This window comes from Dermacentor silvarum, chromosome 1 (assembly GCF_013339745.2).
Source record: "Dermacentor silvarum isolate Dsil-2018 chromosome 1, BIME_Dsil_1.4, whole genome shotgun sequence".
NCBI lineage: Eukaryota > Metazoa > Arthropoda > Arachnida > Ixodida > Ixodidae > Dermacentor > Dermacentor silvarum.
The window spans coordinates 47,134,021-47,157,602 of NC_051154.1; the positions used below are offsets into that span (position 1 = coordinate 47,134,021).

General features: G+C 49.9%; 1 protein-coding gene across 2 annotated transcripts in view; it reads left to right on the forward strand.

Moving 5' to 3' along the window:
• Nucleotides 1-23,582, forward strand: part of LOC119462234 (BMP-binding endothelial regulator protein) — a 222,450-nt gene that overhangs the window by 96,782 nt on the left and 102,086 nt on the right. For both annotated transcript variants that reach the window (XM_037723583.2, XM_037723590.2), the window contains 2 exons: nucleotides 16,170-16,269; nucleotides 16,892-16,974. In XM_037723583.2, coding sequence (XP_037579511.1) covers nucleotides 16,170-16,269; nucleotides 16,892-16,974 — 183 coding nt within the window. The remainder of the gene's footprint in view (nucleotides 1-16,169; nucleotides 16,270-16,891; nucleotides 16,975-23,582) is intronic.

Sequence of the window (23,582 nt, forward strand, 5' to 3'; positions counted from 1 at the left end):
TGTGGGGGAGACGTGGGAACGGACGCGGGGCCCTTCCTCGGCTTCTTGTTTTAACACCTGCTCGTCCCTCGGGTGCAGGGGTGGAGCCTCGCTCGCGCGGCCACTGCGGTGCCGCAGCCTCGAGGGCCGTTACACATCGGTGGGCGTCTATTGTATACACAGCGCACTCCTTTCGCATTCATGCTTGTCGTGGTAGAATATCGGCTAGAAATGTTCCAAGGCTAGAAACGTCAAAAGTTTACCCGGTTCTTTATCTGGTCAGTGGAACACGTTGTTGTGGTTTAGTTGGCGCACTGCGTCTAAAACAGCCGCTGGACATGCACGCAAGCAGGAAGGAGTCTGTCCCCTCGGGTCTTCCTTCGCGTCCGTGTCTTTGTGCTGCCATTTTAAATCCGTGTTTTTAAGAGGTGCGAGTGCAATTTACAAATCTCGACTACTCTTAAGGGCCGAAAGCCCTTAGTGCATTTCTCGTGATTTATGTTCATGAGCTAGCATGTCGGCTATAAATTTGCACCATTGTCGCTAACTGCCTTAATTTAACCAAGGGCGTCAGCACGTCTATTGGTCATTCCGGGATTTGAGAATCGGCATCTATACCGACTCAGAGGAAATTGCATTAGTACCAGGGGCTGACTTCACGTACGTTTTTTATTCTCTCTCCTTTTATTTCTTTCTTTCTTCCTTTTTCTTGAAAAATCGTTGGTCATTCGCCGAGTGCCTCCGTTCACAAACACGTCGATTGGCCGACAGCTGTTCTCACGTACCGTGTTCCAGCGCACGAAGTGCGTTGCGAATGCATGCTGCCCCAGGTTCGCGCGCGCACAGCCTTCGCGCTGACGCACGAGCACCCGTGGCCGCGCCGCCCTTCACGGAGGACGGCGACCTTTGCGGCGGGCGGGTGTGCGATGACCGCCTATGCCAGTGACCCATTAAAGGCGCAGCGTCAACCGCGTTGGGGTGGCAGGGCCCGGGTGGCCGCGCACCGATATCGGCGGCATCCAGCTGCGCGTCCGGTCGCTGTAGGGCCACAAATGCGCGATGTCCTTTCGTCAGCTTTTGTCTCGCGCGATGGCGAGGGGCAGCGCTCGGCGTCGTTCCCGCCGGCGACCGGCGTGCGGATTCCGCACCGGGCATATTTCTCTTTATGAAGGCAAAACACGCATGCGGAGGAGCGCGGGCTTTCTTTCATTCTTGCGTCTTTTTTTTTTTTTTTTTTTTTTTTTTTTTTGCGTATAGCAGGCAGCCGTGCTTTCTTTTCTTTTACTTCCATCTCAGCCAGAGGTTATAAACACAAGCCGAGCTTGTTTATGTATCGGCGGCCTGTTTCTCTTTGCTGTGCACGAAGGAGGAGGAGGAGGGGGTTTCGGGGAATCCGCGGCGAACTTCATATATGTCCGAGAAAGAAGAAAGGGGAAGGGGGGGGGGGGGGGGGGTCCGCATAAAGATATCGACAAGATAACGCGAGAGAGCGCGGCCCCTTGAAGACGCGACCGGCGGGGGAGGCCCTCGCTTATCGGCCGCGATGGGACCTGGGAACGGCGCGAGTGGCTGGCGCGCTTTTATGGGCGCCCTCCCGCCGGTGTTCGCGCGAGCGAGAGGGCCGGCATCGCACCGATACACGCTCGGGGGGCAAGGGTGACGCCGGTGTCACCCAAGCTCGAAAAGGCGCCGGGAAGGGCGCGCAGCTTCCCTAAAGCTTCTCCCGCATCCCCGAGAAAGTGCAAACGAAAGCGACACACGCACGACGGCTTGTGCTAGAGCTGAAAAAAAAAAAAAAAAAAAAAAAAAAAAAAAGCGGCCTGGGACGTTAAGTGCTTGGTCGCGCGCGAGCTTGCTTCAAGTTAACGCCGACAATATGCGGAACGCGGTCGAAATTGACGTAGCAGTGACGTGTAACTGTGAAAAAAAGTAATAATAAAAGAGAGAGAGAGAGAGAGAGAGACGCGAAGAGCAGCGGACACTTAGCCGTTGTCTAATATTGCACTGACGCGTAGGTGGTGGCATGCGTAAAAAGGTAGCCGATGGCGCTTATAAAAAAAAAAAAGAAGAAAAGAAAAAAGAGAGAACGAAAGTTGTCTTACCCATGCAGGGAAGCAACTTTCCGCTCGCGCTTCGAATCCCGCGTAGAGATGAAACTTCGCAGATGATTATGTCAAATGCTGCGTTTCGACGCAACGGCTCTGCTCTTGCAGAGCTTCTTCACGGAAGAAAAAGAAAACACAGAAAAATGAAAACGTCATTGATGCACTGTCGTGTCCGCATACGTTAAACGCTCAGCTCCATTTTATGCGCTGTAAAAAGAAGTGATAATTTTTTTACATAAACCAACACATCTCGAACCCCGTATAATATGCTATACCACTTTGGTGCACTTGAGAAGGTAAATTATGAAACATTAACTTATATGCCCACCTCTGAAATGGCTTCATTGTCGTGTCCGCTAATAAAACGGCCCTGCTTACGCAGAGAAAGTATAAGGCAACGCAAATTGCGAAGCAAGAAAGACGCGATCATAAATATCTCTTTGAAGACCCGCTGTGAATAGTTACGTGAAGGAAGGCGACAATAATACCTGCCTATGGACACAAAGGCAAGTAAATTGCCGCCAACGTAGTGCGTTCCCTATTCGATACAATTAACGCGGTTGATTTCCCTATCAATGCGTTCACAAGCCTACATGTACTTAAAGCTGTTAAGAGTATTTGAGTTTGTAACTAAAGCAGGTGAACGCCAGCAACTCTGCGCCTGACGGGCATTTCTGAGTTTATCAACCTAAAAGAGCACGGTGCGTAAAATGTGAGCCAGTGATGATGTATGCTTTGTTACGGATTATTGTGATATGAAGTTTGAAGGATACCAAGTCATTCAGTGATTATGCGTTAAAGTTTACGGCCACGTTATTGAACTTAAGGGAGTGACGAAGGGCGCACGAGGAATGGGGTGATGAAAGAGAGACAAGCAACGAACAACTGACGAAATTTTTCTGAACTCCCCGACGTCCACGGCACATAAACGGATACGCGAGCAAAAAAAAATGTACTTTCGATAGATGGTTTTCAATATATTTTTTCCAAGTATTTCTCGCTAATTCAACTCTTCGTCAGTGACCATGCATTTTTTTAATCGTTATAAGCTTGCCTTGCGGGAAAAAGAAAAAGAGCGTAATTTACGTACGGATTTGAACAGGAAGAGGAAAGAGAGAGAGAAGGCATGGATGTTAACCAGAAATGCGTCTGGTTGGCTGCCCTACTCTGGGGAACGGGAAACGGGGAATAGAAAGATGAGATAGAGCAGGAATTTAGAAGAAACCAAGACGGCGCAAGAAAAGTGAAAAAGCTGTCTTCCTTTCGAAATCCCCGGCCCAAAGCAGTTCTAAATACAGAGAGACATGCTTAAATGCAGAGAGACATGCTACTAGCCCATCTTGTCCTCGATTTAGGGGGCCACATGCCGCAGTTGCCAAGGGCAAGCGTTGACTGGCTCCTAGAAGAACCACCAACGCTGTCTTACTCGTAGCAAACATCACCGCAGCTCTGTGCACATGATCGAGATCCTCTGGACACCACCTAATCCAACGAGATCCTTCGCCGCTGCACGCGCAGGGGCGTCGTGTTTTAGTAGGTGACAGCGCTTGTACGGCCGCCTTTCACGTATTGCACCAGGAATGTCCCTCCGTCAAGGGTGCATCTGAAAAAAAAAAAAAAAAAAAAACTACGCTTGCAGCGTCGCGCATTGGTAAGACCTCCTTTCAACTGCAAAAAAATTCCAATACATTGCATCCCTTTCGTTGCTTTCGTTTCTCCGGCGGTTGTCTCTTTGCGCCTTCTTCACGTCTGTCCTCGTTAGATATATATATATATATATATATATATATATATATATATATATATATAAGCAGGGGCAGTTTTTATACATACACCTTTTGCAGCGTTCTACTAGACGATGGTGCGCTGGGAATGCTCGCTTTCGCCTCATGGCGTTACGGCACGGCAGCTAAGGGGAGCCCCGCGTTAACCGTATGTACACATGGTCTCCTGAAAAGGGCAGCTAGATAGCCTCGAGTTTTGCTGCTCCCATCGTTACCCTCGCTGCTGTACGCGTTTCGCTGCCAGGGAGCCCGTTCTGTCACGTTTAGGTTGAGCTGCGGTGACGCGGGCCTCGCGACGACGAGGAGGAACACGAGAGCGCGCTTGGCAAATGGCCTCGCCGAGCGGGACGTCCCTGCGGAGCCAAAGAGAAAGAACGGGTGGAGCCGCTGCCGCAGCTGTCGACACCCACTCGGCTTCCGCGCGCCTCGGGGCTTGCCGACAGGATCCCTGACTAAGTGCCGCGGGAGTCGGACGCACTTGGTGACACGTCTTGGCACCACGTGAACTCCGATACCGACTCTAAAGCAAAGTGGAGGGAAACCAGCTATTTGCGCGCAGGGATCCATGGGAACAGCTTATACCGCGTCTCGGTATTCTTTTTTATTATTATTATTATTTCTCGCGCAAATCCTGTCCGCGCAAAGAGCTCGCGAATTGAAATTGCATCCGGCCAACAAGTGCGCGGTGAAGGACGGCGTTGCCGTATAGTGTACTGGGTGATCATATTTTTTTATGTTTTAAGGAATTTTTTTTTTAATCACTTGGCGCAGATATCGTAATGCCATTCCTTGGGTTGAATTATTCAAAGAGGCGGACATTACTTGCACGAAAAATCGAAACAGCTAATCAACTAATTGACGAAAATGCACTAATTAGCTTTTTGAATAATTACTTTACGGCACATATAGCAATTTACGAATTACAGTATACTGCTATTTGTCATTGCGTGCCCGCCTTCGCTAATAATATGTCCACAATCAGGACTGCATGGCAGAAATTTGGCCTCACGAAGGAAATCCTAGGCGTAAGTGCTTTTTTGTAAACACGGGCGGCCAAATTCACAAAGCTTTTCATCCGTAAGTGTTGTTGTTCATTGGCCGGCCTGCTTCGCTAGTAACATGTCCAGCATCACGATTGGCTGACATTTTCTCTTACGAACAATTCTATCGTAAGAGGTTTTTCGTGAGTGACGGGCGCAGAGCCTGTATTTGCAAAACGTTTTTACGCTAGAACTTTTCGTGGGAATATTTGTCAGCAAAGTCGGTTGGACATACGATTAACCGAAGACGACCGGCCAATGACAGACAACACTTCCGAACGAAAAGCTTTGAATTCGACCTCACAAGCAGAAGCGGGCCCAGCACTGCGTCCCTCGTGTCATGCAGATGTAACAGTTACTTGAATTATAGGCACTCGGCTTCATGCACAAGTCGTTTGTTTTCAGCGTAAAAATAAACCCTTGCTCTAATTGACCATCACTGTTTGCAGTTCGCCCCCATCAAAATGCGGCTGCCGCGACCTCGCGCTCGGCAGAGCAGTGCAACCACGGCGGGTATTATACGTACTTTAGGCATTTTTCAAAAATGTATAATGATTAAAGGGAACACCCTTACAGTTATCTCATTAAATTTCAGACTCTCATGAGCAATATAAAAGGGAACATCCAGGTCTGAATTAGAAGCTCAACAGCGGCTCAACATCCGCACCGTGAATGAAATGTTCAAACTTCAGGCTAAATGCTCAATGGGAAAGCTACTTGGCAAATATTTGTGCGTCAGGTTCTAATCTAACCTTCCTTGGCATTTATTGAAAACAAATCTGGTGATCTTTTTTCATATTGCTCACGGGTGAAGAAGGATTTCGATACCGCACCAGCGGCATGCATTTTGTCAACACTCTCGGTATGCTGGAAGAACCTGTTGCCTCGGAGGAACCCACGCTTTCTAGTAGTTTAAATATGTCATTAGCAGATGATTCAGTGTTTTACGTGTTTTGTAGTTCCTGCTTTGTTTTGAAAATGATTTATTTGCATTGCATTCTTTCCTTCGTGTGAACGTATCCTTGACCAGCAGCAAGAAAGAGCGAGATAAACATGCTTTCATAGACGCAGCACAAGTTTGCCTGGTCATACGCCTAGTACGCTATATGTACAGAACGCTTTCGTTAGTACATAACCACGGCCGCCTGGATTGGCCGTGACGTAACTTATGTACGCACAGAGGAGGAGGAGGGGGAGGAGGAAAACGAAGAAAAGAAAGGCAGGGAGGTTAACCAGACGCACGTCCGGTTTGCTACCCTACACGGGGGAATGTACAGAATGCACACGCATAGAATGTACATATAAATACGCACAATAACAATTAAGTAATTAGAGTGTCCGGTCGAGACCAGCGTCTCTGAGCAAGGAGCGCCTCCGTTGCGCGCAATGCATACCAGCGCATCTCCAAGACAGGCCTGCTATATTCATGCTTATAGTGTTCAAACATACATTACGGGTGTCGACGACAAGGGATATTGTTTCGCAAAGCAAAACCTGATCAGAAGGAAACGCCGAGATTAGATGGTTCCGTTCGATCTGCTGGTTTATAAAACCCGACTACCCATATAGCGTCGCATTTAAGACGGCCAAGCCACTTTGGGTTACCGTGGTGCTTCTGGTGCGCTCAGCAGTGAGCGAGAGCAGCACGCACTGGCGCAGGTTTCACGAACGGGGCTGACTGGAGTAAACGCGTGTGAAAAGTCGCATTCTTGGCATATGAATTGTGCCATAGCGCAATTAGGCCCCATGTTGTACGTCACACGAAGCCCGCTGACGCTGCCTTGTCTTCAAGGCCACTCGCGAGGTCGTGTTTCCCTCAGGTGTGTGTGCTACTAAACGAAAACACCCACTGCTAGGGAGGCCAGTACAGGAACGCCTTAAATTGTCTCAACAGCTACCGTTCGGGGCGGCGAATTCCGGCCGACACACGAGACTATCACGTGTCGCGACCGCGCCTCTTGCGCGGCACGGGACATTTTCGCGGCCATCCTGTGCCCCCTATCAATGTTAATTACGCGTTGCCTCTAAACTGCACTCTATATGCGCGAGAAGATTGGCTCGCCGCGCCAGCGCGTGCCGTTTTCTCCATTTGGCACCGATAAAAGCGTTGACGCCGCATATTTATCTTCATTTTGCAATCGCTCACTTTATATAGGAAGCCGGACGCGTGCCTGATTATCGCCGGTTAATGGCTGTCTGTCTGCCGAAGGCCGATTCAATAACAGATCGTCAGTCCGCCCAGCAACGCTTTGCCGTGTATGCGTACGTGTGATGATCGACGTTGTCAAGGTGCGCGCGCAGCATACTACGTGCGCTGTGCATCCGCGCATCCGGCGGCGTATTCGAAGCAACACTGATTCTTTCCAGCCAACGAAGGCGAGCCAGGTGAGCTCCGCGGATTTAAATTCAGCTCGTCGTGGCTGCGTTTACGCGCGGGGCAACGTACTAGAGCGGTGACCTTGCTCGTTTAATTGATTACGCCGCGGTGGCTTCGTTCAAAGCCAAATTCGTTGTAGGATGAATTGGCGGCAGGCACGAGTCAATAGCACGGCTTCGTCAAAAAGCACCGCCAAGCACTGACACATGAAGCAAGAACGCGGCACCAATCATTTACGTAAAAGCTCAAAACCGCGCACTACGTGTATATATATATATATATATATATATATATATATATATATATATAAGTTGTTCCTCACCGTGGATTCATTAATTCAAGTGCCGCATATTTGGACTGTCCAAACGCAGAACCCTTCGATCGCAGGGAAGTACGTCAGGGTGTTCCGATAGGCACCGCGACCGTTGACCTTTGCTCCACATTGCCTGCGCCTCCGTGTGATTTCCATATTGAGAGGTTTCGTTCGTTCTTGCCGGCCCGGCTGGGTAATCTACATTCGAATTCCTGTGAAAGATCCTCGTGCATTTCATGATTATGAAAGCTTTGCATGGATTGCTTAGGTATAGGTTGTGATCATGACGACAATGACCACAGTGATGATGATTATGATGGTATGTGTGTCTGTGTGTGTGTGTGTGTGTGTGTGTGTGTGTGTGTGTGTGTGTGTGTGTGTGTGTGTGTGTGTGTGTGCGTGGGGGGGGGGGGAGAAAAAGTAGTGCGTTGCAGGAACAAATGCAAATTCAGTCCTGAATTTCAGTCTTTCGTAATCTGAACTGGCGAACAACCCAGGCTCGCAAGCACATAGGCGAAAAAGGAAGTCAACAACACGCAGCATATGATTGCGCATAATCTTTCGAGTACCGCTAACGTGCTGCACAGGCTGTGTGCTCATCACTGTATACAGTTCAACTCCTTTGCAACGATTTACGAAAGGAGATGGAAAGCAGGCACTTCAATGAAAGGCTTAGCGTGGCGGTCATTTCTGAATCCTATGAAGGGGAGAACCTATAGTCCACCACCGTTCCCATTATACGGTTTCTGCGAACCTTGCCTTCCTAATCTACAATATGTATACCGCACCGTGGCTGTTGGTATACCCTACTACAGAATTCACTCCGCGTGACCTGCATCCGTCCTGGTTTTTTTTTTTTTTTTTTTTTTTTTTTTTTTTTTTTTAATCTTATCACGGATGCATGTGGCTTTGTGGCCAGCCGCGGCGTACGTGCGCGCTCCTCAGTCGTCACGCTACGGCGTTCCACGTGCCTTCAACCGCAGGAACCCGGACCACTCACCCAGTTCGAACAGACTCACTCGCGCCACTCGGGTATTCTGTGGTCCCGCGTCGCTTCTGACGTCACGGCGGCAGGAACAACGACGAGCAGCGGGCCGCGCAATGCCTACAGATCCGCTTGGTTACGCAAAGGAAATCTCGCTCCCACTGGTGGTGCAGCGGCAAAGCGCCACTTCCCTACCGCCGCTGACCGACGACGCTCGCGCACAAGCGGCCTCATCGTGTGTTTGTACGCGATGCTCAGGCTTCCGAGAAATGTTGCCACCGCTCTAGCGACGGACCTCCCCCATCCTTCGTTATTTGCTTTTCCTCGCTAGATCGGCAGCACAACCCGGCGGAGATAAGAACGCACGCGCGCTTTCGTTACCACCCCTCCTTTTTTTCGCTTGTCGCGCAGTTGACGCCATCGCACGAGCGCCGCTGTCTCGTATATGCGTGTGTGCCGGGCCCGGACGCGCGTCTTTCCTTATAGTAAAGACAGAAGGAAAAACAAGACCGAGAGGAAAACATTCCTTCCTCGCGGAACGACCGCGTCGTCCGCGCGCGCATGCTCGTCACACGATCTCGACAAACGTTACCTCCCGGAATATAACTGCTCGCTACGCCTGCGTGCGCGTACGTCGCTATGACCGAAAGAGTGACGTAGTAGCCATGCAAGTACTACAGCCTTCGTCATTCGTACGGGGCTAACTGTGCCCGTCTGCAGATTAGTTGGCGGACCGTGCAGCATTGCGCCTGCAACACTTCCGCAGCACAAGGAGAGTGAGGTTAGCTATCCGTTACAATTTGTAGGGCTTAGTAAAATCACGAGTGCTCTCCAAGACCCCGTGGATGGTCCGGCAGCGACTCCGGTCATTGTGCGCACTGGGCTTCCTGACAGCAACACTTGCTGCGTACAGAACATCTGCGCACTTGCGTTGCAGCATGCTGAACTTGCCTTGCTGCTGAAATCTGCCGACGATATTTACGAACAATAAAAGACAACCAATTGTGATCACGAGAATAACTAATGGCATAAGACGGCCACACCACCGGATTGTTGGGCTAATAAAAGGGCACGCCTCACGTACAGGTGATACAACGTTGGCAGAGCTTCAAAATTGGACGTCAGAAATGAGAGAGAGAGAGATTTCGGCATTAATGGAAATAAAAGGTTCGCCTGGCCTTTGGCCCACGGCTAGTATATGCTACTGCAGATGAAGCCTAAATGGTCAGGGAACAAACACTCAGAGAAAATATACGCAACGGCAACAAAAGTACACGCACGCTCAAAACTCCTCACTGTCTGCAATCTGCAAAACTTAGTACCAGTGAGTTTTCTTGCCTTTAGTCAACCCTGAATAGGTATCCTTTGCGTACTTTCACACTGCGGCGACGCTTCCCCACGGGTCAGGAGGGCACTGCATCTCAGAGCGCGAGTCGGGATTCAAACGCTGCACAATTTTAATATACTAGTTCGAAATGAGTCCAGTTCCCGCCTGTTGTGCGGACCCTTCCTTTTTTGAGGGAAAAACAGTATCGAGACACACATAGCCCGCACGCGGGAAAAAAAAAAAAACAATAAATCAGAGCGTTCATATGAGTGTTGTATGGCTGTAATGACACAGAAAGTTAAGGCTGCTAAAAGAAAGAGCCTGTGGCGGCGCAGGACAAGCTTTCTGGGAGTCAACAGAGGTCATTGTTCGCGCGGTCGGGCACAGTGTGTTCAAGCAGACAAGAGCATAATCCCCGAAACTTCAAGCCATCATGGTGTTGGGGTTCCCTGACGCGTATCGATGGCGTTGCAGGAAGGCGGCGGTAAAGCGGCCTATATATATACGTTCGCGCTTGCGACTGCTGCTGCGTAATTACATTTGCACAGCCTGATGGCGAACGGCCTCGTATGATTTCTGTTGCGAGTGGGCGATCCCCCATTCGGCGGCGGGCCGATCTGTCACCCGAAACCCGAGTCGAGGCGCGCCTTTCCCTCCTCCACCACTCGGACTCGAATGGTCGTAAAGCAGCTCTTTTTCGGGCTTGCACCCACTGTAGCAGTTTGTTTAAAGTGGCATCTTTAGGCGGCAGCTTTGTTTGCTTTCGCGGGGCGCTCTGCTGTTTTTCCGTCATCCGCAATCATTCCGCCAACCGAGTCTTCTATTTAAGTGGTCCCGCCGGCCGCTTTGCGAGAGAGCCAGGCTCGCCGCGGCAGCTTATAAGGGGAGGCCGGCTACAAGAGGGACACGGCCGCCCCTTAATCTTGATCTTCGCGACGCGCCAGAAAAATCTTCTCGGGTGCCCGCGAATGTTTTCTTGCTCGAAGCCGTCAGCTTCGAAATTTATTTTTGCTGGCCCTTCTTGGGGTGGGAGCGCGAGACGCGCAGTTGTTTATCTGTCATCGAGAACATTGGACACCCGTTTTGGAAGACAGCGCTATCTGAGCAAATTATACCGCGGGGGCTCTCCCAGCCTTGGCAACTGAACACTCGGGAACCGCTTCCGACCTATAGGCTAGGCGAGGAGGAAAGGAGCGGGCCTGCGTTCACGACCCCATCGGTACAATTAAACGCCCAGAATAGAGGAAAGGCTTTTCCGCTTTACGCTAGTGGAACTTGAAAAGCTCAACTTGAAATTGCCACCGAATAATCCCAGAGTTCGACATGTAAAGAAAGAAATCCCGTGTTCACAAAACGTTCTTACGCTAGAACTGTTCGTAAGAGAAGGTGCGACCCAATCGTGGTGTCTGACTTATTATTATAGATATGGTGACCGGCCAATGGCAAAGAATACTTACAACGCTTTGTGAATTTGGCACCGGGGGCCGAAATATATGGGCCCAGGAAAGGAGTTATACGTCTGTTGATTGCCATTTGCAGAGACACTGAGTAGCTTAACGTTTGGTGAAGCACTCGTGTTACTGACGTAAGAGTTACTTAAGCAGAACGACTGTCGGGGAAGTACACGCCAACCTAAACCATCCTGCTGCCGCGCCACCACGGCGACCCAGAGTCACTGCAGAAAAGGAAAGCGTAAGGGGGTATCGCGAATGCTCTTTCGCTTAGGGTACCTTAATGTCATGTAAATATTTCTTGGTTGTTTGCTTGAGTGTGTGTGCGTGTGCCTGTACGCGCTCGATGAAGGAAACTTAAGTACAAAGAATGAAAAGGGGTTCCGCGCTTTATTTTCGTGCGCACTGCCTGTGACCCGAATGACGCGTAGGTACGCTCGCCAGTAGTCTGTCTGCTCGGAAGCGACTGGTTTCTCGCAGCTATTCAAGCATGTCGCCCTTCCTTTCAATCATTCGTTCTTTTTTTTTTTCTCAGTGATGGTTTTATTTTTATTTATTTATTTTTTTCGCAGCAGCCGCGGCCTTTCATTGTGAAGCTTCAAAGAAAGTCATCCTTCTCGAACGGAAAGAGATGAATCTCTGCTCTCGCACGATCACTCAAAATTTTTGTGAATACCCGGACATCCGTTCCGCCACCGAAAATAATGCGGCTGCATGCGGCCCCACTATCTGTCCTTTGAAAGCATGCCAGTTTTGAGCTGCACCCTCGCGGTATGCATCAGCAACAATGTATACTGTACTGCGTGCTGAGTGAAAGGTGATCTTTTTTTTTTTTTTGCGTTTCCAACTTTGTTATATTGTTATGGTCATTTCGCCGATGCAAATTATCGGCGAATGCCAGGGGAAATTTCACTTCGCAACTTCTGTGCAGCGGTACATAGAGGTATATAGCGTGCAAGAGAGGTGTCAATCCAGTGTGCTGTAGCCGTGCGCTGTGGATTATCGCGCGTTCGATTCCTATAGCTACGCCGGCCGCATTGCGATGGCGCGAAATGCGAGAACGCTTAAAGCTATTGTTTTATTGGCAGTTTAACCTCCCATGCGCATTTGAAGAAATGAAACGGGAGGGCGGGGGGGGGGGGGGGGGGGGATGCAGAGCATTCTCGTCGAATTCAACCCAGTCTTTTGTAACAGGCATCTAACCGGTATACCCGCCCGTTTTCGAGCGCTGATCCTGAAGATAGTGCAGTCTAAAAATGTGGCCAGATGTGCCGCCGAGTATGTGCCCCATAGTATGGCCCGCTGGGTATGGACCAGTGGGTATGTACCGCGCTTCAATGAACCTATTTAATGCCAAAAACTTGGGCATGTGTCTCTGGGTATGCGCTAGTATGTGCCGTTCTTCAGGGAACATCTTTGACCCCAATTTCTATCACAACAATGTATCACAACAACGAGCAACGCCAACGTAGTTACATCTTCGCATTACGCAGATGTCAACTGAAGTTGACTCTTCTTAGATTTTTTTTTTTTTTCACTCCCATTGTACCACTTACCGTCAACATCATCAACCACGACTATAACACCAGCGCGATGTTCGACTCTCTTGTACGAACAACGCGAGAACCTTCTTGGTTTTCTTTTCTTTTTTGTTTTTTGTTTTCCTAGGTGTCGTCCCGCGTTATACAATATTTTCCCGCGTGCTTTTTCTTTCCCGTTAGATCACAGCGCGGCGCGTTTGACGCACCTCTGTCAGGAAGCCCTTCTTCCTGCTTGTCCCGACTTCCTGCTCCGCTGGTTAGCTTCCGTGTCAGCGAAAGAATGGAGCTCGCGTTCTTCTGAAAGTGTGCATATACTCTTTCTGTCCGAAGGTTGAGAAGTGCAGCAATTACGTCACTGTCCGCACTATTTCGAACGCTCGCTCGAAACGAACGTGGACAGGCCAACCTTGAAGACCAATTCCTTCTAGTGCCACGGTTCTGTTCAGCACCAAGTAGTGCGTCCCATTGTATGGCCTTCTGTTGTGTTCTCGCACAATTTTTATTTTAATTTTTTTTTTCTAATTTCTGGCTTCGGTGAGTTCAGGAAGCTTTTGTTTATGGTCGACACTGAAGAAAATGCAGTAGTCATGGACGATTCCCGTGATTTTTTTTTCTTAGTAAAATTTAGGACATACGCAAACTTTACGTTGCACAGATGAAGCAAAATGAGCCTGTCTCTAAAAAATGTAAAAAAAAAATGCTATCGCTAATAAAATGAACAATATCGCGATTAACAGGCACCTGCTTTTACAAACTGTTCTAGCGTACGAATGTTTTTGGGGTTATGAGCCCCCGATCCCTTATTCACAAGAAAGTTCTTACGCTAGAACTTTTCGTAAGGTCAGAAGCCAGCTAATCGGGATGTTTCAGGTAAATGGCGTCATGGCGTCAGGCCAATGGCAAACACCACTTTCAAAACGAGTTGTAAATTCAGCCCCCTGATTCTTTTTTTTTTTTTCGCCTCCACTTGTATTCTTCTTTTCGTATCCTGTGTCGTGCCATTTGGGCGATTTCAGTGATAACATCGCTTGAATATGAAAACTACGGCCCCTGGGGTCCCATTTTCTAACGAACCACCCTTTGTCATTATCTCGGAAGCCACCACGCGGCCCGTTATCGATGAAGTATCGATTCTTGGTGCAATGCACAAGGAAAGAAGAATAGGAAATGAAATGGGACGTTACAAAACTACAGGCCATGTGGTCACGTTACCCAATCATTTCAGTTTGTTTTTATTTCTTTATTTTTTTCCCACTTCATCACTCGTTCTCACGATGTCGCACCTCTCACTGTCGCCAACATCGGCCACTTAGCGGGACGGTTGATTGAAACTTGATAAAAAAGGAATCGGCGGGAAAGAGCTCCTCTTCACCCCAGGTTTGAACCTATATAGCTTCGAGCGACAGTAGAGCGCTTGCTCGGGATAGTACGATAACTATAACTTAACGTGACGATCAAATAATTTGGCTTCGACAAGTTATTTTATTGTTAATAAACAATAAACTGCTGGGAATTCATTGCCCAACCGGGATATTGCGCCTCCGTGTGAATGCATGTGCATACATCTCAGCGTGAACGTTGCGCATTACCTGACCTATTGTGAATCTCGGCCCTCAGCACTCTCCGGTCAGCGCCTTCGGCATGTTTTTTTTTTTTTTTCTTGTTTTTTTTTTTTTTTTCGGGATCGTGTATTCTCCGCTGTTCGCTGAGATGCCGGCGGGCGCGCTTTTGTCGCGGGCACGCCGGAATGTGGTGCCACATTTGCGCCCACGTGGCATGACTGCGACGCGCGCGCGCGTTATACCATAGGTTATACTTTGGAATATAAAGCTGTGACAATGTAGAACGCATTTCCGACGCGTTTACGCGTTTTCTCCGCACCGTCACCCGGCGTCCGCGCGTCGCCCAGTTTTACGCTATACTCGACGACGTAATCCCGGCCGTATTGCGTTCTCGGAGGTTGCCGATAAAAGCGGTTCTCCTGCCATATCAGCATTTTCTACCGCAATAACACCGCGGCTATCGCGACGCGCGAAATGGACGCGCCGACGCCGGATGACGCCGCGCCTAAATATACGTCGGAAATTCGCGTTCCATGTAGTTGCAGCTTAATCGGCGAAGCCTTCCGATCCGGTACGCGGCGGCGACGACCGGAAAGCTGTCGCGCCCCCCCCCCCCCTGAACAACGCGGCGAGCAACAGCTCGCGCTGTCCGAGTCTGCGCCGCCCAGTTCCTTGAGCGGGCGCGCAATCTGATCGAGCGCGTGACCCTCGCTGGGGCCAATTTCCAGGCCTGCAGAGGACGCCGCCAGCGCTGTCACGCTTGAGAGGACGCGCGCTCCCTTGCATGCACACGCACTATCGTCGCCATCGGCACCCGCTCACTGTTGTCGGTTTGAAGTAGTCTGGGAGCGCAGATCGGGCGACCACTTCGCCCAGCTAGTTGTCCCGTCGCCGAATGGCTCTTGTTCGGGTCGCCGATAAACGCGCCTGTGGCGTAAAAGCGTTACAGAAAGGCGCGCATGTCGTTCAGAGAGTTACGCGCGACTTGCAACAGTGTATTCGCGACTCGAGCGACAGAAGCGCGTCGGCGCGTTGCGGCGTCAAGCGAAGGAAGCCGCGTTCATGCGACACGCCACTGCGCCGACAGCTCTCTCGCCGGGGTCATGGAGCGCTGAAGGATGTTGCGGATCGAGCTACTAATTGACTATACTTTGGAGAAATAGCCTTTTTCACGCCAGTTGAGAGCAGCTGGGAAAAAAAAATAAAAACGATGTCCGCAACGTATCATTACGTTTGAAACGTAGAGGCTCGGAAGAATATCGTTTTTTGGACGTCGCGCTTGTCATCAATAACATTTTCGCTCGGTCGCGCGAAATTGCTTTGCGTCGCCTTTTGCGAGAAACGCTTACAGAATGTGCACGGCCACAGTTGTCCATGTCTTCGGCACTACACGCCAAGGTATCCCGTAGCAGTGCGGAGAAAACGGTTTCGCCATTAAGCGAATTAAGTTATACTCTCAAGAAGAAGAAAAAGAAAAATGATAGAAAAAAAAACGAATAAATGAGTTTCATATACAAAACAGCCTAGGCCGCTCCGCATGGGGTGAGGCGAGTGGTCGATCATGATGTTGAGTGTCTGGACGTCCTTCTCACAGCACTGCTTCGCAGGCACGCATGCCTCGCGGACGCCGCGCGTCACGGCGTCACGCTCGAGCGGCGCTATTAACGCAGCTCCTTGCGGCGCGCTTTTCTACGCCCCTCTGCAGAATAGCGTGGTCCAGTGTGGACGCGAGACCTGCCCCCTGCCAAGAGGCTGCTACTTCCTGCAGGAGTCCAAGGGAAACAAGTGCTGCGACGTCTGCAAAGGTAACGCGCTCCCGGCGCACGCGAATATTCTCGCGTTGGGGCGATTAACGGTGCGCGCTCCGTTATATAGCCTTGCTGCGCGTGCCCGATTCGCGATACTCAGCTTTCACTGCACGGAGCCGGCTGGATGAACGCGTGCGCCTAATTGTAGCTGTACGTGCGCGGGGGCAACCGTTTAGCTCGGTGCCGCTCAGCCCTGCCTTTGCCAACCTGCATATACCCTCGCCATTGCAGGTTGACTCATTACATAAAGGCCCGTATAGGATGTCACGCCATTTACACGTGAGAGGTGCATCCCAAACAATTCGACAGAAGGAAGGAAAGAAAACGGGACAGGGAGGTTAGTCAGAGGAGTCTTTCGTAAACAGGGGGAAAGCAATGATGTGACGCAGTGCTGCAACGTTCGTTAAACGCTATCCACTATAATACAACCTCTGGAAAGGCTGTAGTGGCTGCGTCTGTGTGACGCTGTTCTTTTAACGCACGTGCGGCAAGCAGGCGCTATGATAACTTTAGGTGACGGTATTCTAAAACCCTTTTGCGTGCGTGTGGTCTCATTGACGCGAAAGATGTTGCTACCAAAGCTTCATATTCGCATATATGCGCTCGACTTCTTCTGCAGGCTGCGTCTACAAAGGCCGAGTCTATGCCAGCTCGGAGGAATGGACTGATCCCCAAGATCCGTGTCGCCGATTCTTCTGCCAGGTGAGAATCCGCCCTCTCACTTCCAACTCCCTAACCATGAATGCGTGCGAAGTAGTGAGAGGTGAGTTCAGACAGATCATGAACACTAGGCAAAGCACAGAGTGTCTACAGTCGTGCAGTTCGCGACGGCAACGGACATTGCGGACCTTACAGCAGCATACGCCGCTGAAAACGCGTGAGGCACAGCCTCCAATGTCTAAAAAAAAAAAAAAAGTGTTTCACACAAGAACCGTATAGTCCGACAACAACGTTCAGAAGTGGCCTTGGCCCGTCTATACCGTTGGCTACTGGCTTGAAACAACTGGCTTTGAGCATGCGTGGCGAGGCGCGCTGGTTTCCACTGCTCGTGCTGCTTGTTCCGCCATTGGCTTGCACGACTCCCTATTATTATCGACGTGCATACTATGTTAGGTGAGCCTCAGTCGTCGACAAGCTATAAAGACTTTCGCATTGCTGCCCTTATCATACAGTGCAGCGGTGGCATTGTCTGAACCGAGGACCATTGATGGCCCGCCAATCAGCCACCGCTGACTTAAAAGCAGTGTCTCAGCAACTTCAGCAACCCCCGGTGTATGTCGCGAGCGCAGTGTGAACCGCCCTATATGCAAGTATGCTGGGTGCTACACTATAGTATTTGCGCTGTACAGGCGGTGTCAACGTCGCGGCAGAGCAAACGCTTGGATCACCAGTTTCCGGATGCACACGGCCCGCCTTATAATTACAGTCTATAGTGAGCACAAAGTAATTTACCTGCTTTCGGGCTCACCCATCCTTCACGATTTTGTCATTAATTTAGACCAAAGAGTCATTCTTTCATTTAACAAAAACCTATATTCTCAATCAATTTTCCACGCCAGCTCCTGTGTTCACATAAAAAGTCCATACGCTCAAACTGTTCGTAAAAGAAGGTTTCAGCCAATCATGATGTTGACATAATATTAGCGGAGGCGGCCGTATAGGAAACAGCACTTACGAACGAAATAATTTGTGAACTCGGCTCCTAATGCAATACTTGCATCTCTGGGGCTGAATTAAGAAAGCTTTTCTTTCGTAATTGTTCACGACCATTGTCTTGTAGCCTTCGCTAATAATATTACGTCCAGCGTCAGGAGTGGCCGAAATCTTCTCTCGCGAACAATCCTAGCATAAGAGGGCTTTGTGCGGTCTTCGTAGAAGTTATAGAATTGTTCGGAAGAGAAAATATTAGCCAATTCTTATGGTGGACATAATATTAGCGTAGGCGGCTAGCCAATGGCAAAGATCACTTACAAGAGTAAACCTTTGTGAATTCGACCCCTGGGCCCGTATTCAGGAAAAGCTCTTACACTAGAATTATTCGTAAGAGAAAATTTCAGCCAATCATGACGCGGGACTTAATATTAGCGAAACCGACCGTCCAATGGCCAAAAGCGCGAACGAATAAGTTGGTAAATTCGGCCCCTGGTTGTATTTATTTTTTCTTCATTTACATTTACTTTTATATAGAGTTTGTATGTTTGCGTCCCTGCGGTATGTGTCTGCGTTTTGTACGGCAAATGGGGCAGGGCTTATTTCTTAAATGTGCGTTGGAATAGCCGGCTGCTGTAATGCAGGTTATCTTCGCTACTTAAACAACGATAACTGCGAACAAGACGCGGACATAGGAGCGAGGCGGGTGGAAGGACAGACGCTTGCCTCTGTTCATGAGTACGCGTTAAATGCACAGTGCATCAAAGTGGTATTTGAAATGGCTCTTCATTACGTCTCTTGAAGTTGAGCCTGTCTGTCGCCGCCGAAAGACATTACTTGCAGCTGCTCCACGGGAGGTGCCGAAGCTCGCGTTCAGAGTTGTCATTTGCGATTGCGTATTGTCTGGTCATTATAGTTCACATGTAAACCGCAAAGCTACGGCTAGTGCTGCTATCTTTTCCAGCTGCTCAGCACGCATACAAAGGCGACAATGATCTTCTTAGCATAGCGATTTTCTTCGCTCATTAGGCAGTTTTTTTTTTCATTACGAAAATGAGAGCGAGAAAAATGACAGCTGTGAAAAGGAAAAAAGAAAAAGTAAGAAAGAACAGGGCCCGAATTCACGAAAACTTCTCACGCTAGAATTGTTCGTAAGAAAGAATTTCAGCCAATCCGGATGCAAGACACAATATCATCTAAGGCGACCGGCCAATGACAAATAACACTTACGAAAGAAAAGCCTTGCGAATCTGGCCCTAGATTAGCAGCTTTCTAATTGGCGAACTATACTAAGTGTTATATGAGCATGCTTGCAAAGCACATCGATGCCAGCGAACACATGCAGTCAGCACAAACCATAAGGAGAAGCAAGCTACTACAACAATACCCACAATTTTCGGCCATATATTTTAAGAAAACCAACTTTCACATATATCTTTACCACTTTCTATTGTTTTCAAGTAGCGAACTCCGCAAGAGCGTCTGCACAGGACGTGTTGGCACGACAACTGGCCATTCTGAAATACATGGGCATATCATGCGCCATTTTCGTTCGTATACGTGCTGAGTGCTATTGACCGGCAGTCTTTGTTAATGATATGCCCGACATTATGATACGATGTATGGCAATTAAAGAAAACCTCTGTGCCCTATACACCTTGTATCTGTAATCCTCTACATAAGGTCAAATTGGATCCTGTATGAAAGCACAGGTACGGGGCATATAAGTTTATTGTTTTGTTTTTTTATAATAGGGTTGGTTGTCATTTGCTCTTACGAACAGTCTATAGCGTAAGAGCGTTTTTGCGAATAGATGCCGTGCCGAAGTCGCAACGCTTTTAGTTCGTAAGTACTCTTTACCATTGGCTGCTCGCCTTCGCTAGTATAGGTCCAGCATCAGGATTGGCTGGAATTTTCTCTTACGAATAATTCTAGGGTAAAAGCTTTTTGTGAAGACGGGCCCTGTTCTCGTGGTGCACTGTGTAAATGAGTCTTCGAAAACTTTGGGCCCGTATTCACAAAGCACGTTAATATGCTAGAACAAGGTCGTAAGACCAGGCGCGCGCCAATCGTGCTACCGGCTATTATACTATATACTCGCGAAGGTGGTCGGTCAGCTGTCGATTATTAGTTCTTGCGAAGTAAAAGCTTTGTGAATTCGAGCCCCCCTTATTTTCTAATTCTTCATCTGGAGCGCTCTACTCTTGGGAATCATTAAGGACCGCTCATGACGCAGCTTTGAGTAATAGCGCTATGTTGACCTTTTCACGGGACTCGAAACTTGAAAAACTTCTGACTATATTTATTGGTAGTGTGAGCTCCCCTTGACAGCGATGATTCCCTCGGGAAAAAGAAAAGAAGAAAAACTACACATCGCTTTTAGTAGTCCAGCGTTAACGAAGCAGGAATCATCATCGATAGAAACAGCCGGACGAGTATCTTTGCAGTAGCGCTATTAGGATAATTGAGAGAAGCGTGTAGCCTGCCTAGCACATCAATAGCCAACACGGCCTATACCATGCCTGTCACGGGCTTTACAGTCTGAAGCGCGCTGAGATTCGAGGGCCCCTCCAAAGTGCTGCGTCACCAAAGAGCCGAACCTGGGAGCAAAAAAAAAAAAAAAAATGTGCTGCTGAGATAAGCGGCCGAGGAAAGGCGGCCGGAGAAAGAGACGCCGTACAAGCAGCGACAACAGCTACGCCGGTCGGCCGCCGACTTTCTCTTTTCGGAGGCCGCAGAGGCGAAGTGCCGGGCCGACCCGAAAGCGGGGATCCTTCTTTCCGGGGAGGAGGCGCCTCTCCATCGGTAGTGGCCACCGCGGAGACGAGAAAGTCCATCTCCGCGGCTGCCGATGTGTAGCGGCCACTACAAAAAGCCCGCCCTGGACGGCCGGGGCAGACGAGTGTGTCGAAAACATTCCCAGCACTCGCGGAATGCTTAGAGGAAGAGACAGTATCGCAGGGGCGTCTCTTTAGCATGCGTGCCGTGTCGGCCAAACTGGAAGCCGCGCGTATACGGCGCTGATGGTCCACTTGGCAGGGAAACCGCGCTCCGCGAGGTCGCCCAAGACGACGGTGAGAGGGGGGAGTCATCGCGCGCGCTTGCGACCGATATCGCGTCGTATCGCAGTTTCATTGCCCTAATTGCCGCATTATATGGGCTTTTTAAGCCGGCGATCTCGACAGGAAAATAAAAAATATATATATATATACCTACATACTATACAGGGGGTGCTTTTTCGGAGCGCGTGCGAGAACCCACGACCGCGCGCGATTGCCATCGCTGTGCAAAGGAAAGGAGCGGAAGAGAAGTGCCCCCGCGCGTGCGTGCGTGTGCGCGCACTGGCGTTTCGGAAACTGCGCACACGGCAGACGCTGCCGGAGCACTTGCCCGAGAGGCATTCCCCACCCTTCGAGAGATTTTCCTCACCTCTGCTGAGGTGACACGGGGTCCTAGAGCCTGGTTCCAAACCGCGCGCCCACCCTAGCGTGCTTACAAGCGCTTCATATTTCGTGCGCGTTAACGCTGAATTCGTTCGCTTTGATCAATATTAGGTACTTTGTAAGCTGTAAAATACCACCCTCAAAAAAAGGAGGCTGTGTGTGTTGGGAGGGGGCAGGGGGGGAGGGAGGGGGAGCGCGCGAGCTCGTACGTCATGTACGTCTGGCGCATTTTCTCTGTACTAAGGTGCTTTTTCGCAAAAGTCAGAAGCTTATTCGCAGTTTCGTTTCGAAAGTTTAAGGTAACGCAAACGCATTCAGTAAGCTCTAACAAACGCAAGGGAAGCCTTGCCTCCACCGATTGACTCTGTCGCTGCTCAAAGCAGCTTTACTGGAGCTTGCGCAGCTCGCTGCAGGGAAGTTTCCGCGGGCCTCTTTTTTCTGGTGCGAGGAGTTAAGAAAAAAAAAAAACAAAGGAAGCGAACATAAGGTGCCCGGATGTGCACGTGTCACCGTTTGCGTTATGCGCGCACTGATTGGTGGTGGTCACAGCGAGGTAGCGGCGTCGCCCGAAGGCGAGCTGACCGCTGTTGCATAAAGGCGGCTCCCAAGAAGCCGGCCGTCGCGCGCGGACGCGCGAGGCATGAGCGGTCCCGCGCGCAACACTGATCGGCAGCCGCCGAGCAACCTCACCGGCCGCCCAGGCGAGATTCTATCGCCTTGAGAGCTCCAAACTGGTTTTTATTACCGCCGGTCCACACGTCCAATTCCGGTTGTCCGTGTCAAGACGATCGTGACGTTGACGGAGGCTTTCCTGTTTGCTCAGCGCTAAGCCATGGCGGCCTTTTGATTATAAACATCGCGGCCGGCCGCCCATCAGCGCTGAAGAGGCGTGCGGAAAAGCGCGCGCGCCGATTTCTCTCCTGCCGAATAGCGTGCACAAAGGCTGAGCTTTGCAGGGGACCAGAGTCCGCAGTGGCTATCTAATGCAAGCAAATCAGCGCGGTCGTCTGAGAGCATTAACTCATTGGTGCAGACCACAAGTATAATGGTTGTGCGCTTCAGATCTGACTCGTTACGGGGCACATTTGCATGAGTCTATTTTCGTTACATGGCACAAATTCTCTCTGCAGGCATTAGCAGAAGCCGAAGACGTTTTTGCTGTTCGGGATAACGATGCATCGTAGATGCAGTAAGCCATGCTTGCCCACTTTATTTGCACTATACAACGGAACTTTCACTCTCGCGTCTTCAGCGTTCCTTGGCTGTTAAAAGCATACAGCCCTAACTAGATTCGCCCACGAATGGTACTTGTCGGAGAGGAGCCGGATGGCTTTGGACGAAACAGCGCCCTGCTGCAGATATGAAGTCGTTGCAATGCATTAGAACATTGGAATTCGCCTGAATGTGCCGATTCGCGACTGCACTCTCTTGACCCTTCGTTGCGCCTTCCACTGCCGCCTAATTTATCTCGATGCGACGCAAGTTTACTGTGTCGTTGTGTGGTTGGGCGGCGCTTCTACGAACGCATTTGCTTCCGTATCGGCGTGCTGGACAGCGCCTTCTGCAGCATTTGTGATATAGGGACGAGACCATAGAGCGTGTCCTCATCTACTGCCCTTCTTTTGACAATGAAAGACGGACATTGCGTGCTGCTTTGAGCCGAATTGACGACAGAGCGTTCACAGAAGAAAAACACACTCGACCGTCATCCGCGCAGTAGGCCACGAGGGCATTGCTGCAGTTTTTGAAGACGTCTGAGCTCTGCGACCGCACTGGACTGCCCGCTTCCCTCTTCCACACTGTATAGGGTAGCGAACCAGCTGCAACCTGGTTAACCTCCGTGCCTTTCCTTTTCTCTCTCTCTCATTAGACATCTGTTGATGAATCAATTTAAGCGGTTCGAATTTACGTCAGGTCATCTCTAAGCAGCTGTATTGCTTCGATGCGATCTCGAATCGCATTCTTCTCTGCGTTGTGTGCAGCTGGCGGTACTCCCAGCAGTAACTGTGGCATGTAGAGCCCCGTTTGGGAGCCACTTGTCCATTAGTGCACGTAGGCTGCTGCCGTTTCGTGTGGCAGACAAGTCGCGAGTTGGTGTACACTGGAGTACAAGCAGAGCGAAAGCGGACCTTCAGTCTTGACTTTGCTCGAGGGCGCACAGCCCGAGAGCGCCACTGGAGTCGGTCCTGTCGTGCCGCCTTCTTCTTCTTGTCTCCA